Source organism: Chiloscyllium punctatum, chromosome 7 (assembly GCF_047496795.1).
Source record: "Chiloscyllium punctatum isolate Juve2018m chromosome 7, sChiPun1.3, whole genome shotgun sequence".
In the NCBI taxonomy this organism is placed as follows: domain Eukaryota; kingdom Metazoa; phylum Chordata; class Chondrichthyes; order Orectolobiformes; family Hemiscylliidae; genus Chiloscyllium; species Chiloscyllium punctatum.
Window position 1 is genome coordinate 47,456,919 of NC_092745.1, and position 16,542 is coordinate 47,473,460.

General features: G+C 43.1%; 1 protein-coding gene across 1 annotated transcript in view; it reads right to left on the reverse strand.

Moving 5' to 3' along the window:
- Positions 1-16,542, reverse strand: part of astn1 (astrotactin 1) — a 2,276,897-nt gene that overhangs the window by 833,186 nt on the left and 1,427,169 nt on the right. Inside the window, exon 13 of the mRNA XM_072573509.1 lies at positions 10,743-10,934. Coding sequence (XP_072429610.1) covers positions 10,743-10,934 — 192 coding nt within the window. The remainder of the gene's footprint in view (positions 1-10,742; positions 10,935-16,542) is intronic.

Below are 16,542 nucleotides of genomic sequence, written 5' to 3' on the forward strand. Positions count from 1 at the left end.
CTTCTTGGCAACCCTCTCAGCCCAAGAACTGATGTACTCAACCATTGCTCTATCATCTCCAAGGCAAGTATAGGTTCATAGAGGGTCTATTGCACAGAATAAGGCTTTTCAGCCCAATGAATTTGCACCGATGAAAACACAATCTAAATATTTTGGGCAGCACGGTGGCTCAGTGGTTAGCACTGCTACCTCACAGCACCAGGGACCCAGGTTTGATTCCAGCCTTGGGTGACTGTGTGGAATTTGCACATTCTCCCCATGTCCACGTGGGTTTCCTCCAGGTGCTCTGGTTTCCTCTCATAATCACAAAAATGTGCAGGATTGGTAAATTGCCCATAGTACAAACAGTATTTCAATTCCATCTCAAACATCAAAAACTGTAAGTACAACAAACTTTTAACCACCCACCTCCATAACCAGTGCTCCTCAAACATTCCAGAAGATTCCCCTGCCCTTGGAACCTACTCCACCATTAGCCATGCGGCTGATGCAGCTGCCACCCCCACGCTGATTGATGATGTCACTTCCGCCCCCATCATGGCCACTCCCACAACCACTTCCATCCCTCACAATTCCTCATGCATCACACCTGATATCACTTCTGCCCTTCACATCATCGCTGATGCCACATGCTCAGTGACTTCCGCCACCCCTACTGCCATGGTCACCACCACTTCCGCCCCCACCAGCGCCACTCACCTGCATTCTGCTGACATGCCCCCCACAGACCCCACTGTCACTATCCCCACCCCCCAGAACCCCAAGGGGAACACTACCCCTGCTCATGACTCCACCCCCATTCCCCCCACCATCACATCCACTCCAGTTACAGGTTCCATCCCCACTCCCAGCTCTACACCCACACCAGATCCCAGCTCCCAGCCCTGCCGAGTTTGCACCATCCCCCCAGACCTCCTCCTCACTGAGGACGAACGATCAGTCCTCAGCAAAGGACTCACCTTCATCCCCCCTCCGTCCACGCATCAATGAATTTAATACACGCCGTGATGTCGAACAATTCTTCCGTCGCCTCCGCCTCCGAGCTTACTTTCACAGTCAGGACTCCCGCCCACCTTCCGAGGACCCCTTCGCCCACCTCCAACACACTGCATCCACCTGGACACCCCGCGCTGGCCTATTACCTGCACTCGACCTCTTCATTTCCAACTGCCGCCGGGACATTAACCGCCTCAACCTGTCTACCTCCCTCCCCCACTACAACCTCTCACCCTCACAATGCGCAGCCCTCCAATCCCTCTGCTCAAATCCCAACCTCACCATCAAGCCAGCGGATAAAGGGGGCGCAGTGGTAGTCTGGCGCACTGACCTCTACACCGCTGAAGCCAAACGTCAACTCGAGGACACCTCTTCCTACTGCCCCCTTGACCATGACCCCACCCCCCATCACCAAACCATCATCTCCCAGACCATACAGAACCTCATCACCTCAGGAGATCTCCCACCCACAGCTTCCAACCTCAGAGTCCGGGAACCCCGCACTGCCCGGTTCTACCTCCTTCCCAAGATCCACAAGCCTGACCAACCTGGCTGACCCATTGTCTCAGCATGCTCCTGCCCCACTGAACTCATCTCTACCTACCTTGACACTGTCCTATCCCCCCTAGTCCAGGAACTCCCCACATACGTTCGAGACACCACCCACACCCTCCACCTCCTCCAAGACTTCCGTTTCCCTGGCCCCCAACGCCTCATCTTCACCATGGATATCCAATCCCTCTACACCTCCATCCGCCATGACCAGGGCCTCCAAGCCCTCCGTTTTTTCCTCTCCAGACGTCCCCAACAGTACCCTTCCACCGACACTCTCATTCGTTTGGCCGAACTGGTCCTCACCCTTAACAATTTCTCCTTTGAATCCTCCCACTTCCTCCAGACCAAAGGGGTAGCCATGGGCACACGTATGGGCCCCAGCTATGCCTGTCTCTTTGTTGGCTACGTAGAGCAGTTGATCTTCCGTAATTACACCGGCACCACTCCCCACCTCTTCCTCCGCTACATTGATGACTGCATTGGTGCCACCTTGTGCTCCCGCGAGGAGGTTGAGCAATTCGTCAACTTCACCAACACATTCCACCCTGACCTTAAATTTACCTGGACCATCTCTGACACCTCCCTCCCCTTCCTGACCTCTCCATCTCCATTAATGATGACCGACTTGACACTGTCATTTTTTACAAACCCACCGACTCCCACAGCTACCTGGATTACACCTCTTCCCACCCTACCTCTTGCATAAATGCCATCCCGTATTCCCAATTCCTCCGCCTCCGCCAGATCTGCTCCCAGGAGGACCAGTTCCACCACAGAACACACCAGATGGCCTTCTTCTTTAGAGACCGCAATTTCCCTTCCCACATGGTTAAAGATGCCCTCCAACGTATCTCGTCTACATCCCGCACCTCTGCCCTCAGACCCCACCCCTCCAACCGTAACAAGGACAGAACGCCCCTGGTGCTCACCTTCCACCCTACCAACCTTCGCATAAACCAAATCATCCTCCGACATTTCCGCCACCTCCAAACAGACCCCACTACCAGGGATATATTTCCCTCCCCACCCCTTTCCGCCTTCCGCAAAGACCGTTCCCTCCGCGACTACCTGGTCAGGTCCACGCCCCCAAACAACCCACCCTCCAATCCTGGCACTTTCCCCTGCCACCACAGGAACTGTAAAACCTGTGCCCACACCACCTCCCTCACCTCTATCCAAGGCCCTAAAGGAGCCTTCCACATCCATAAAAGTTTTACTTGCACATCCACTAATGTCATTTATTGTATCCGTTGCTCCTGATGCGGTCTCCTCTACATTGGGAAGACTGGGCGCCTCCGAGCAGAGCACTTTAGGGAACATCTCCGGGACACCCGCACCAATCAACCAAACCGTCCCGTGGCCCAACATTTCAACTCCCCCTCCCACTCTGCCGAGGACATGGAGGTCCTGGGCCTCCTTCACCGCCACTCCCTCACCACCAGACGTCTGGAGGAAGAACGCCTCATCTTCCGCCTCGGAACACTTCAACCCCAGGGCATCAATGTGGACTTCAACAGTTTCCTCATTTCCCCTTCCCCCACCTCACCCTAGTTCTAAACTTCCAGCTCAGTAACTGTCCCCATGACTTGTCCGGACTTGTCCTACCTGCCTATCTCCTTTTCCACCTATCCACTCCACCCTCTCCTCCTTGACCTATCACTTTCATCCCCTCCCCCACTCACCCATTGTACTCTATGCTCCTTTCTCCCCACCCCCACCCTCCTCTAGCTTATCTCTCCACGCTTCAGGCTCACTGCCTTTATTCCTGATGAAGGGCTTTTACCCGAAATGTCGATTTTGAAGCTACTTGGACTGCTGTGCTCTTCCAGCACCACTAATCCAGAAATTGCCCATAGTGTCCAGTGATGTGTAGGTTAGGTGCATTAGTCAGGGGTAAATATAGGGTAGGGGAGGAGGTCCGGGTCGGTTACTTTTTGGAGGATTGGTGTGGATGTGTTGGGCCAAAGGGTCTGTTTCCACACTGTAGGGATTCGAATTCTAATTCAAAATCTAATCCCATTTTCCAGCACTTGGCCCATAGCCTTTTATGCCTGAGCATCACAAGTGTACATCTGAACACTTCCTAAATGTTACAAGGGTTTCTGGATCTACCACACTGACAGGCAGTGAGTTTCAGATTTACATCGCCCTCTGGATGAAAATATTTTCCCTCACAACTCCTCTAAACCTCCTGCCCCTTACTTCAAATTTGGTCATCGATCCTTCCTCCATTGGGAAAGGTTTCTTTTCATCCATCCTGTTGATGCCTGTCATACATTTCAATCATGTCCCCTCTCAGACTCCTCTTTGGCAGTGGCAGCATAAAACATGTCAACCTCATATCCAGGAAGAATTGCTGATTGGCCAATCCTGACTCCCAAGTCTGTTCCATCTTAGAACTAACGACAATCTGTCGCACCTCTGTTCACATTCTCACCACACCTTCCTGAGACCATACACAATGTTCAGCTCTATTTGCAACCCCTCAGATTCTAAAATAGTCCATGTCCAACAATGCAGCAGGACCTCGACAATATTCGGGCTCCGGATGAAAAGGAGCAAGTGACATTCGCACCATAACAAATGTCAGGTGATAAACAGAGAGAATTCAACCATTATCATGTAAATTTCAATGGTGACATCTTCACTGAATCCCTTAATATCAACATCTTGGGGGTTACCATTGATTAGGAATTCACCTGGACTCACCATATGAATACAGTGGCTGCAAGAACAGGTCAGGGGGCTAGGAATCCTGTGGTGAGTGGCTTACCTCATGACTTTCCAAAGCCTGTCCACCATCTACAAAGTGTAAATCTCCCCACACTTTCCCAGATAAATTCAGCTCCAGCAACAATCAAGAAAGTTTGACAGAATCCAGAACAAAGCAGTCCATTTGATTGGCACCACATCCACAAACGTCCACTCCCGCCAATATTGAGACACAGTTGCAGTAGTGTATACTGCTTACATGGTGCACTCCTAAAAGTCACCAAGCTTCCTCAGTTAGCACCTTGTGAACCAACCGACAGCATATGGACTACAGCAATTCAAGAGTGCGGCTCACCACCACCTTCATCAAAGACAACTAAGGAAAGGCAATAAATGTCAGGCCAGCCAACAATGTCTGCATTCCATGACAAATAAAAAAAAATCTCTTTTTACGATGATTAACTTCCCTCGTAAGCCGTAGATGAATATTTCCTTCTGAATTTTTATTTTTTAATTAGCCATATTTTTGTGGAGTACATCTATTTCTATGTTTCCATTACTAATACGCCGTACCTTTGAACCTACTTATCCAATCAATCTCAATACGTTCTTCCCACATTTCTATGCAATTCATTCCACTTAAGTTTAAAAGTTCTTCTCTTGTACTTGGCTATGTTGCTCTTAAACTTAACATAGTCTTTAATTTTATGATGGTCAGTCTTTTCCAATGCAATTACTAATTAATCCTTCCTCATTACACAATGCTGGATCTAAGTTTCAGTGTGTGGGTGGGTGAGTTGGAGTGTTTTCCTTTTGCAGTTGGCATTAATTATCACTGTTCACTATGCATGTTTTATTCATCCCTGAACGTTGTCTGTTTCTGTCGTATTGTTTTATGAGCTGCTGTTGTGCATTACAACACACTGCACAACAAGCAGTGTTCTTCTTTTGGTCTTGTCAGTAAACTTTTTTTAAGAAAAGGACCACACGCCAATGCAGGAATTCATAATGCCATTTTTAAAATATTTACATAGACATTCTTTCATGAAGGTAACAAGGGACAGGAAAGATTATGAATGCTAAAGATTATTTAATGGTCTTTCGACCAAGAAAGGCGAACACTGCAACTTTGTGGCAAATGTCAAGGCAATATATCAACTGATGGAACAGTTTAGCATCAAATACCTGCCACTTTAACAAAACAGAGATGGTCAAAACTCTCCAACACCAACGCAGATGCTGCAAGGCCGGTTGAGTTTTTCCAGCAATTTCTGTTTTTGTTGCTGTCAAAACTCGAGTTAACTGATTTGATATTCGATTCTGAAATCTGATTTGACGTTATAAATTGTTTTTCACATATTCCACGTCAAGGGGGATATGTTAGAAGTTGATATAAGATGAAATATGTTACTGGAGTAATGCAAGTATATAATTAGCATTATCATGGTGCAGGTCAGGAGCTACATGGGTCTTACAGGTTGCATCTATCGTTGCTTAAAAGAGAAAATCAATAGAACAATTTCGGCCATCAGAAAAAAGAACAGCATCAGTCTTAAAGATCTAAAAAGCACGAGTGAACCAGAAACGGTTAAAAAAATCTAGGGGAGGGGAGAGAAAGGAGAAAATAATTTCTGTCTCAAAGACAGCAATTACTGCATTATGTCTTTTTTCAACGCTTACAACTTTTTTGTATGGAATAAGTATATCTTTTCTTTTTGTCATGCGTCAGTCAATAGAATAATAAGCAGAGAAACGTGCTTGAAGAGGCAAGGACCAACTGGTAAATAGCTTCATGAACCAGCAGATAACACCACATTTAACAAGTGATGGGCAGGGACAGCATGGATCAGAAGGGCACGGTTATCAGAGAGCAACAGTGAACAGGAAAGAGGCTCAGGAAAAAAATGGCTAGTCTGACGCATATCCAGGATGAACCAGCCCACTTGATTGGCACCATATCCACAAATAGTCTGTCATACCAGCACCAATGCTCAGTAACTACACAGTGTCTACCATGTACAAGATACTCAGAGTCATAGAGATGTACAGCATGGAAACAGACCCTTTGGTCTAACTTGTCCATGCTGACCAGATATCCTAAATTAATCTAGCCTCATTTGCAAGCATTTTGCCCATATCCCTCGAAACCCTTCCTATTCATGTACCCATCTCGGGGTCTTTTAAAATGTTGTAATTGTACCAGTTTCCACCACTCCCTCTGGCAGCTCAATCCATACACACACCATCTTATACGTGTGTCTCTTTTAAATCTTTCTCCCCTCACCATAACCTATGGCCTCTACTTCTGATGTCAACCTCTGATGGTGCGATCATGCAATGTGTTGCTAGTCCATGGAATCGAAGGTGTAAAGTTGGAGAGTGCTGTCCGAGATGTAGGGCCAGAGGATCAAGCAGTGAGCTGGAACTGCTATTCTGCCGTTCAGCAGAATAAGGTACTGCATATCAAGGAGGGGAGATTAGGCGATGATAAGATGTAAATGCATGCAAATCAATCTCTCACTGCTCATTAGCAAAATTCTCATCTCACCATTCAAGCGCTGATTGCAGAATCAGACCTTTTATGACCTCGAGATTCTCATTCTTCCAATCTGACCACATTTTCCCAACTGACTCACCATTGTTCACATTGCTCATTGGTTGAAAACATTCAGCATACATGCACCAGAATAAAATGCATGATCAAATTTGCAAACTCATCGAATAATACAAAGTTCTGCTGTTGAAACTAATAGATTTGTCCAACTACAATTAGGATATGGAGCAACCCAAATGGCACTAACTGAAGTGCGTCCTATTTTCACTTATCCAAAGCAAGTATTATCTTTCAACATCTGCACCTGGGAAAACCTCAAAAAAGTTAAGTGGCATAAATCTTCTATAATGCAGCATACTTCTAAATATAGATGCACATGTGTTAAAGAAAACAAAAAATGTTTGGATGATAAGATTGCTCAAGATATATCAAGTATGCATTTGATTGCAGAATTGTTGTGAAAGAGGAAAAATCAATTTTTGCCATTTGCTGAAGCTATTTAAGTCACTGGGAATCATTAGAAGACAAACTATTGAGAATACAATTCACTACCAAAACCAGGTCTGTTAGTGAAGATGGAACTCTGCGCACAGAGTGATCTTAAAACCTCACTTCAATGTTATTTTCTGCATGAATGATTTTCTGTTCATAGGATCATTTGCACAACATTAAAAGAGAAATTCTTGCTGGTAAGGTGTATTTGTTTAAACTGTTCAGTGCCCTGTTGCCTACAAAATATTATTTGTTCATTGCGGAAAGAGAAAGGAGAGAGTTGTTCTGGATTTCAGAAGGCTGATAAGCAATAGTTTCAACACTACCCTGTAAAACCCATCAATGAAATTGCCATCATTGAAACCCCCACTAACAACAGCCCAGGGATGACCACTGACCCAGAAACAAAGCTGGACTACAGTAGCTACAAGAGGAGGTCAGAAGCTAGGAAGCAAATCTTCATTGTTAATTTATTAATTGAAATGCAAGGAATGCACATCCTGACTGGCCAACGTCCATCCACCATCTGCAAGGCACAAGTCAGGAGTGTGGTGGAACACACCCCACTTGCTGGGATGTGCAGTTCTAACAACACTTCAGAGGCTCAACACCATCCAGGACAATCCAGCCCACATGATTGGCATTGGATCCACAAACATTCGATCATACTACCACCAATGCTCAGTAGCTGCAGTTTCGACCATCTACAAGGCACATTGCTAATACCCATGGGTTATTCAAATAAAAGCTTATGATAAACTATTGCTTACATATAAATTGGTCCGTGAACAAATACGTAATCATTGGCATTTCAGAAAATCACTTAAGCACGCAAATGAACAATAAACATTTCAATTTGTAGTGACTACCATCTCCCTATTTGATGGCAAATATGCTATTATAGTTTTGTGTTTGTATAATCAGCAAACCTTTGAGTTCAACAATTCTGAAACAACTTTTTCACAAGACATGAAAGGAAATACCTAATGATTCGGCCAATATTGTAATTGCACAACCAAATTGCATACAAGCCTTTCATATTTTGATTGGTAGATTTATTCAGTGCCTTACAAACATTTGTCCCTGAATGTCTACTATCACTGTCACAGACTTTATCAGCAAGTATGTGGAGGATTGCACATCGATCAATGTACCCCAACAGAAAACCCTGGATGAATCAGGACATATAGAACCTGCTAAAAACCAGGCATGAGGCCTTCAGATCAGGAGACCCACTCAAATACAAACATCCAAGTATGACCTTTGCAGAACCATTAAGACAGCCAAGGACCAATACTGATCCAAACTAGAGACCCAGACAGACACCCGGTGACTACGGCAAGGACTGAATGACATAGCGGGTTCTAAAAAGAGACAGTGCAAGATAGCAGACAATGACACATCCCTCCTAGATCATCTCAATGCCTTCTATGCTCATTTTGAGCTGAATTTCGGCAGAGAGGTAACACCTATTCTGACAAACCCTGATGAACTTATCCCAACAGTCACTGCATTAGTGGTCAGATCAGTGTTCCTTTGTGTGAATCCAAGGAAAGCAATGGGACCAGACGGAGTACCAGGCTGTGCACTCGGAGCATGCGCAGATCAACTGGCAGAGGTCTTCTCTGACATCTTCAATGTCTCCCTGCAGCAGGCCATTGTCCCTGTTTTTTTCAAGAGGCCCAACATCATCCCTGTGCCTAAGGTGGCTCATGCAGCATGTCTCAATGACGACCACCCAGTGGCCCTAACTTCGGTGGTCATGAAGTGCATTGAAAGGCTGATCATGGCATTAATCAACTCCAGCCTCCCCACTACGGCATTAATCAACTCCAGCCTCCCCACTACTCTTGACCCACTCCCATTTGCCTATCAGACCAACAGATGCATGTCAGATGCCATATCACTTGCCCTTCACTCCTCCCTAGAACATCTTGACAACAAAAACAGCTTCATACATAAGAATCCTACTCATTGACTACAGTTCAGCCTTCAACACTATTATTCCCTCAAGACTGATTACTAAACTTAGTGATCTCAGACTAAGCCCCCCTCTCTGCAACTGGATCCTCAGTTTCACGACCCACAGGCCACAATCAGTGAGGACTGGGGACAATATTTCATCCTCACTAACACTCAACACTGGAGCCCCCCAGGGGTGCGTACTCAGCCCCCTGGGTACTCAGTGTATACCCATGACTGTGTTGCCAAATACTAGACTAATGCCATTTACAGGTTCGCTGATGACACTACTCTAGGCAGTTGATTCTCAGATGATCTCAAAACAGACTACAGACAGGAGGTTGAAGACCTGGAAAAATGGTGCACTGAGAACATCCTAACTCTCAAGGCTGGCAAAACCAAGGAATTTATTATTGACTTTCGGCGGGAAGTTACTCATGTCACCCTACACATTAACAGCACAGAGGTGGAAAGAATGGAGAGTGTCAAGCTCCTGGGAGTGGTCATCCACAACAAACTTTCTTGTACTCTTCATGTGGATGCACTGGTTACAAAGGTCCAACAATGTCTCTTCTTCCTCAGGCAGCTGAGGAAATTTGGCATGACGGGAAATGTCTTTGCCAACTTTTACAGCTGTGCCATCGACAACATTCTGTCTGGATGTATCCCTACCTGGTGTGCTAACTGTACCATTCAAGATCGGAGACAGTTACAGAATGTAGTGAACTCGGCCTGGACAATCACAAAGGCCAACCTCCCATCTATAGAGTCCATCTTCCAGTCCTGCTGTCAAGGAAAGGCCGCCAGCATTCTCAATGATCCATCCCACCCTGGCAATGTTAGTCTACAACCTCCATCATCGGGCAGAAGGTTCTGAAGCCTGAACACACGCACCAACCAGTTTTGAAACAGTCTCTACCCTACTATTGTTAGAAAACTGAATGGACTCACAAACTCTTAACATTCACCTGTACCTGTGTATTTGTTTTTGCTGCTGTTTACCTATTATTTACTTATGTATGCTAATTGACTCTATGATCTGCCTGTATTGCTCACAAGACAAAGCTTTTCACTGTGCCTCAGTACGTGACAATAAATTAAATTCATCTAATTTGTCATACACGGGAACTATTTGACAGTGCCAATTCGTAAGGATAGCTTTATTGTTCGTCACCTTCAACAGGTACATTTATTCTTTACTATTCTTTTCAGAGTTCAGAAAGAAAAGCACAATTAATTATAAAAGCATCTGCTTTGAAAGTAGTAAATCTATTCAGGAAACATTGCCATGGCATTGCAATCACCAATCTGTTACAACATATACACAACACCAGCAACTGAACAAAAGAAAACTTCACAATTACATGAATGTCAAGTGTCATAATGTTTTTCAAACCCCTATTTTTAGCCATATGCATGTGTGACTCTGCAGCAGAAGGGAGATCAGAACATGGAGAGTATTAAGCCTTACCGGAATGTGCCCATGAACACTTGACCAAATGCAGTTTCCTTAGTCTGGTTATTGTAACCATAGAAGAGATCTCTGAAGAGCGTCTGGTTCAGGGGAAGGCTGGCATCAGCACAGTCTAGGCCACTGGCGCATGATTCAGAAACCAGCTGGCACATCCTTCCATCTGAAGCTAGCTTGTAGTCCTCAATACAGCTGCATTAAAAAAAAATGAATTGAGAAAGTTAAGTTTAAAGAGCAAGCCCATGGCATCACCAAGATTAACATATTCAGATCAGGTAAACTGAAAGTAGCTAGTGACACTAAACAGATTTATATGCATTTGAATTATAGGAGGAATGGAAAACTGAAAAGGAGTTCAAAGGTTTTGAGACAATAGAAGAAAATATAATTTGCAGTGGGACATGCTGCATTGTTTTTATTTCAATTTGCACAGCTAATATGATACTGCACAAATTCCACAAAATGGGATCAGACTGATTGATAGATGATGTTTCATACTTATGCAACCTATCTTTGGTGATTCCTCAATGAAAGTCCTCCCCAGTAAATAAACTCATCCAGATGCAAACTTTGTATAAAACTTTTACTTCTGAATAATAATATTCATAAAATGCAAATAATCCAGCTTCCGCCATAACAGCAATTTTATAATAAAGGAAATTTATTTTATGAAAGAAAGGATTTGATCACATTTGATGAATTTATATGCTATCACATTAACTGCAAATTAAAATACAGTGTGCTGTATTGTGGATAATGGTTAGGTTGGTCAGAGTGATAGTATTATTTTGACTATAGATCATTGACTATTCATCAGATGGTAGTGATCATGAGATGAGTTACTTCTCAAAGATAGTTCTTTTTGCTAACTTGCCAAATGTCCAATTAATGATTTTCATTTCTACAATCCTGTAAAAGATAACTACAACTTAATTATGATTTTGCACAGGTTGAAAAGTCACAAAACTATTTTAACTCAGTGACCTTTTAGTGTTTTCACCGTTTAAATTACATAAGGGGCATTCTCCTTTTAAAAATAACATGCAAAGGAGCTCAGAAGACATTGCTTATAGTTAAGCAAGTTAACTGGGTCATCAATAAATCATACAAATAGTTTCCTTACCATCAGAATAAATGTAGCAATGTCAAAGCAATTTGCACTAAATGACATAAACGTATCCATATTTGACTTACTTCTATTTGATAGCTATGACTTTTATTCAGACTTCCAATCAGGTTTATCTAGATGTATAGAGTAGGTTAACTTTCTCTTACTACATTAATCATTCAACAGTAACAATATGAGCTAAATCCTAACAATGATCTCCTAGCTTAATGCAAGTAGTCTGTATTTTCTCATTTAATAAAAATGTTATTGTCAAATGAGTGCTATACATTTCATGGATGCATAGTACAATAATGGTGATTGGTATCCAAAAGAAGTGAATGGCCTAGAAGTTTGAGCACTCCCATTTTTGAGCATCTTACTGATACATTTGAGACTGATGAACCCTGAGTTTTAAACCATGGATTTCAACAGGACTTGGAGGGTGCTGTGATAGGATCCTGCATAGATTTGTCTTTAAAATTCCAGGGAAGCAATTGGTTTAGGTTTCAGGTGAAAAGGAATGGGTCACCCTCGGAATCTGGGATGATAGCATTTGGTCAGAGATTAGGTAGGGACATCACAGACCTTGGGATGTTGAAAAAGGTTCATCTAGGAGGTAAACTGAAGCAGCAGCCAGTCTGACATATAACACAGCCACTGGGTGGAGCATTGGACAGTGTTGGGCAGTTAAGGGCAGTCAAGGGCAGTCTCAGATAGTTCTGGGGCAGTTACAGTTGGACAGTGTGATGGAACACTCCCCACCTGCCTGAATGGGTGTAGCTCCAACAACATTCAAGAAGCTTGACACCACCTAGGATAAACTAGCCTGGTTGACTGGCACCACATCCACAAGAATCCACTCAGCCCACTACTAATATTCAGTGCACACTGCTACTACTCCTGTCGACAAGATGTACTGCAGAAATTCATAAAGGCTGCCTATACTGCACCTTCCAAACCCACAACTACTTCCATTCAGAAGGACAAGGGCAACCGATACTTGGGAGTACCCTGCAATTTCCCCTCTAGACCACTCACCATCCTGACACACAAAGATATCGTCATTCCTTCAGTGATTTAGAATAAAAATCCTGGAATTCTTTCCCTAATGTGGATCTAACTTCAGCACAAAGGACTGCAGCAATTCAAAATGGCAGCTCACCACTACCACCTTTGTGAGGGCAACTAGGGATGGGCAATAAATGCCAACCCAGACAGCGACCCTCATATCCCATGAAAGAATGAAAAATCATGTCTTGTACTCGTTACCATGAACATAATATAATCTGCCAATTACTAAATAAAAAAATAAGAAATTTCCAATCAGTGACCGATCAGATCACTGTGATACACCTTCTCATTTTTGTAAATCATGATAATGTCTTATCAATACATTGTTCTAGAAAAGTAATGAACTGGATTTATTTGTTATAGACTCTGAAGCACACATATTCTTAAACAGATTTTCAGCATCAGTGAAAACCCTGGAATGTGATTGTGACATCAGGCATTATTCTTGTGTTGTCCCACAAAATGCAAGGACCAGACATATCAAGTACAAAGTGTACATTTCCTGTGACTGGACAGGCACAAGATCAGGCATTCCTTACTTTACAACAACTGCTGACACCATGTAGGGGATAATCAGGCCACTGATATACTGTAACTGAGCTAGTCAAGTTTTATTTACATCAAATTATTCCCTGGGATTTTTTTCTGTTCATTATTGGTGATTAGACATGGGGTCAACAGCACAGGAAAAGCCGATTTAGTGGAACTAACCTATGACAGCATTTATGCTCGGCATGACACCCACACCTCGATTAATTAACTTTCATCCTTGTATTCATTTCTGTCTCAAGTACTTTGGAATATCCCCCATAAATACAGCTATGCTGTTTTGCTATCATATAACCATCTTTTTTTTTCTCTTTCCCACTTTCTGCCTCACATCAATGAAAAATATTGCATGCATTCTAATTGCCATCAACAAGGGACAAGCTGTTTGTTTCTTTTATAGTTCAAAATATTTCCAGTGCTTGCATTTCAAAACAAAAGAGTTCAACTTATGACAAAGAGAGATGCTGGCAGTGATGAAATCGATCATAGAATCATACTGCACGGCAACAGACCCTTCGGTCCATGCCTGACCATAATCCCAAACTAAACTAGTCCCACCTAACTGCACTTGGCTTACATCCCTCCAATTATTTCTTATTCACATTATCATCTAAATATCTTTTAAATGTTGCAACTGCACCAGCATCTATTTCTTCCTGTGGAAGTTCATTCCACACTTTGTTTTTCAAAAAAAGATTCCCCTTGTGTCTTTTTTAAAAGCATTTTCTCCTTTCACCTTAAAAATATGCCCCCAAGGCTTGCACCCCCTCACCCTTAGAGAAGAGATACCTATCATTCACCTTACCCGTGCCCCTCATGGTTTTAAAAACCTCTATAAGGTCACCCTTCAACCTCGTACACTCCCAGTGAGAAAAGTCCCAGCCTATCCAGTCTTTGGCATAAATTTGAGGGCAAAAGTTGGCAACAATTTTTCACCACATTTGATTTTCTTTTTACTTCAGTCAATTGAACTTCTGTGTCCTTTTTCTATCTTGCTTTCTCTCTCCACATATCTGGCAGTTGTTATGCGAAAATATACATTTCTGATCATCAAACACATGCAGACAATAATTCATCATTTCCTATCTGTTTAGGAAGTTGAAATTGTTTTCAATTTTAAAAAAGTGATTCAAAATCGGAAGAAGTTTTCAAGGCTGCTAACTCCATTAGTTTCTTATTCTACTGCATTGTTATAGGTGAAGCTCATTTAGGTGTTGGTTAGCTCAGTTGGCTGGACTGCCAACTTGTAGTACACAGTACTGTTAACTGTGTAGGCTTGATTCCTGCACTGTCTGAGTCTATCATGAAGGGCTCTCCTTCTCACTCTTGCTTGAGATGCAATTACCCTCAGGTGAAACCACTACCAGTTGTCCCTCTCTCTAATAAGCGTGTAGATCTATGGTCAATTACCTTTACATGTAATGTCCTGCAGGTATCAAGGCTTCAGACATCTGACAATTGCACAACCTCATTAAAGAAATGTTCTTTGGCAGTATATATTTTCTGAAGTCTGCACCAATGGCAACTACAATGTGGTCAGTCACTTTTTCCTATTTAGTTTATTGCATACATGTACGCAGGATTTGTTATAAAAAGTAATAATTACCTTACCGGAACAAAAATGTTCACATATGTTATCTCGCTTTTAACTATTTTACATAAAATAAGCAATAAATGTTGAAACAATTCTACTGACTAAATGTCACTGATGTATCTCTACACATTCAGACTACACCAGTTCACCACCAATTAACAGGATCTCAACTCTGGAAAAAATATCACTTGGAAGAGACTGAGTTTTATAAGTGAAAGAGTGCATTTAAGCTATAAAAGGTCACAGAACTAGGTTCACTGATGGATTGCATTATTTTATTTTGAATTGCAATTAGCACTTGCAATTTCATTTTCCAAAGTAGAAATTTCAGTCACCGAGAAATATGGCAGCCCTTTACAAGGGGATTTTCCATGATATATAGAGAATGGATAATTGAATGGTACCTTGCAGTGACAGATAGTCCTTATAAAGAAGTCTTGCCACTGGTCTTGACCTTTATATGATAATTACAAAATATGGCAATATGAACTACACAGGGTCTCTTAAAAAAAAACACCTGGTGTAAACGTTCAGTATCTTTTTTTTAAATTTCAGATTTCCAGCATCCACAGCATTTTGTTTTAATACTGGTGTTTAATTCACTCCCTTTTCCTCTCCAGGAATGCCCACTTGAAGAAGTTCCGTTCTTCTCTTTAACAGATTTCCCATTTTTTTCTTCTAAAATTACTCAAATTCATTGGCTTTCTATTTCTCTTTCATGTACAATGACACATCAATAAAAACTGGCTTCCACATATTTGCTTCTGGAGCAAATGTCTCTGGCTCTGCCTTATTCCATTTCAATTCCAGCTGAAACTTCAACAAGGATCCACCCATGTTCACAGGTATCTCTTGCACATTCAGGGTCCTTACCACACCCAGAGATTCAATCTCAATGGTGTGGGTTTGTTAGGCACATTCCCTCAACGTATACCGCTCTTTATTCATGGGACAGAACCTTACTGGGTACTGAGTGATGTTTAGTGGAGACTCAAAGCCAGGAGGCTTGTCATGGTGGTCAGCAGCCCACCACCCTTCTTAGTCATCTTTCCACATTGTGGACTTATGGAAGGAGAGAAAGGAGGAAACAGAGTCAGGTGAGTGGCAACATTGTTGTTGGTGGTGGGGTAAAGAGTGGTGAAAACTCCTGAGTGAGTGAGTGGGTGGCAATATTTGGAGTGTAGGGATGGGGGGCATTGGTGTCAGTGAAAGTGAGTGAGGCAAGATGTTGCATATAACAATGAAAGCAATACAACCTTGGCACGGGATGGGTGCAGTAGCACGGATAGAGTGAGCGTGAGGCAGCAGAGAGGATCTGTTGGCACTTACCTTGGCTGAGTGGACAAGGTCACTGACCCTCTTTCGACATTTCTGGGCATTACTCCAGACAGAAGAGCTGGATGACAACCTCAGAGATCAGGCTGGCACAGCCTGATGGTGTGGCCTTCTCTAACAGTCCTGGGCAGTGAGGGAGAGCA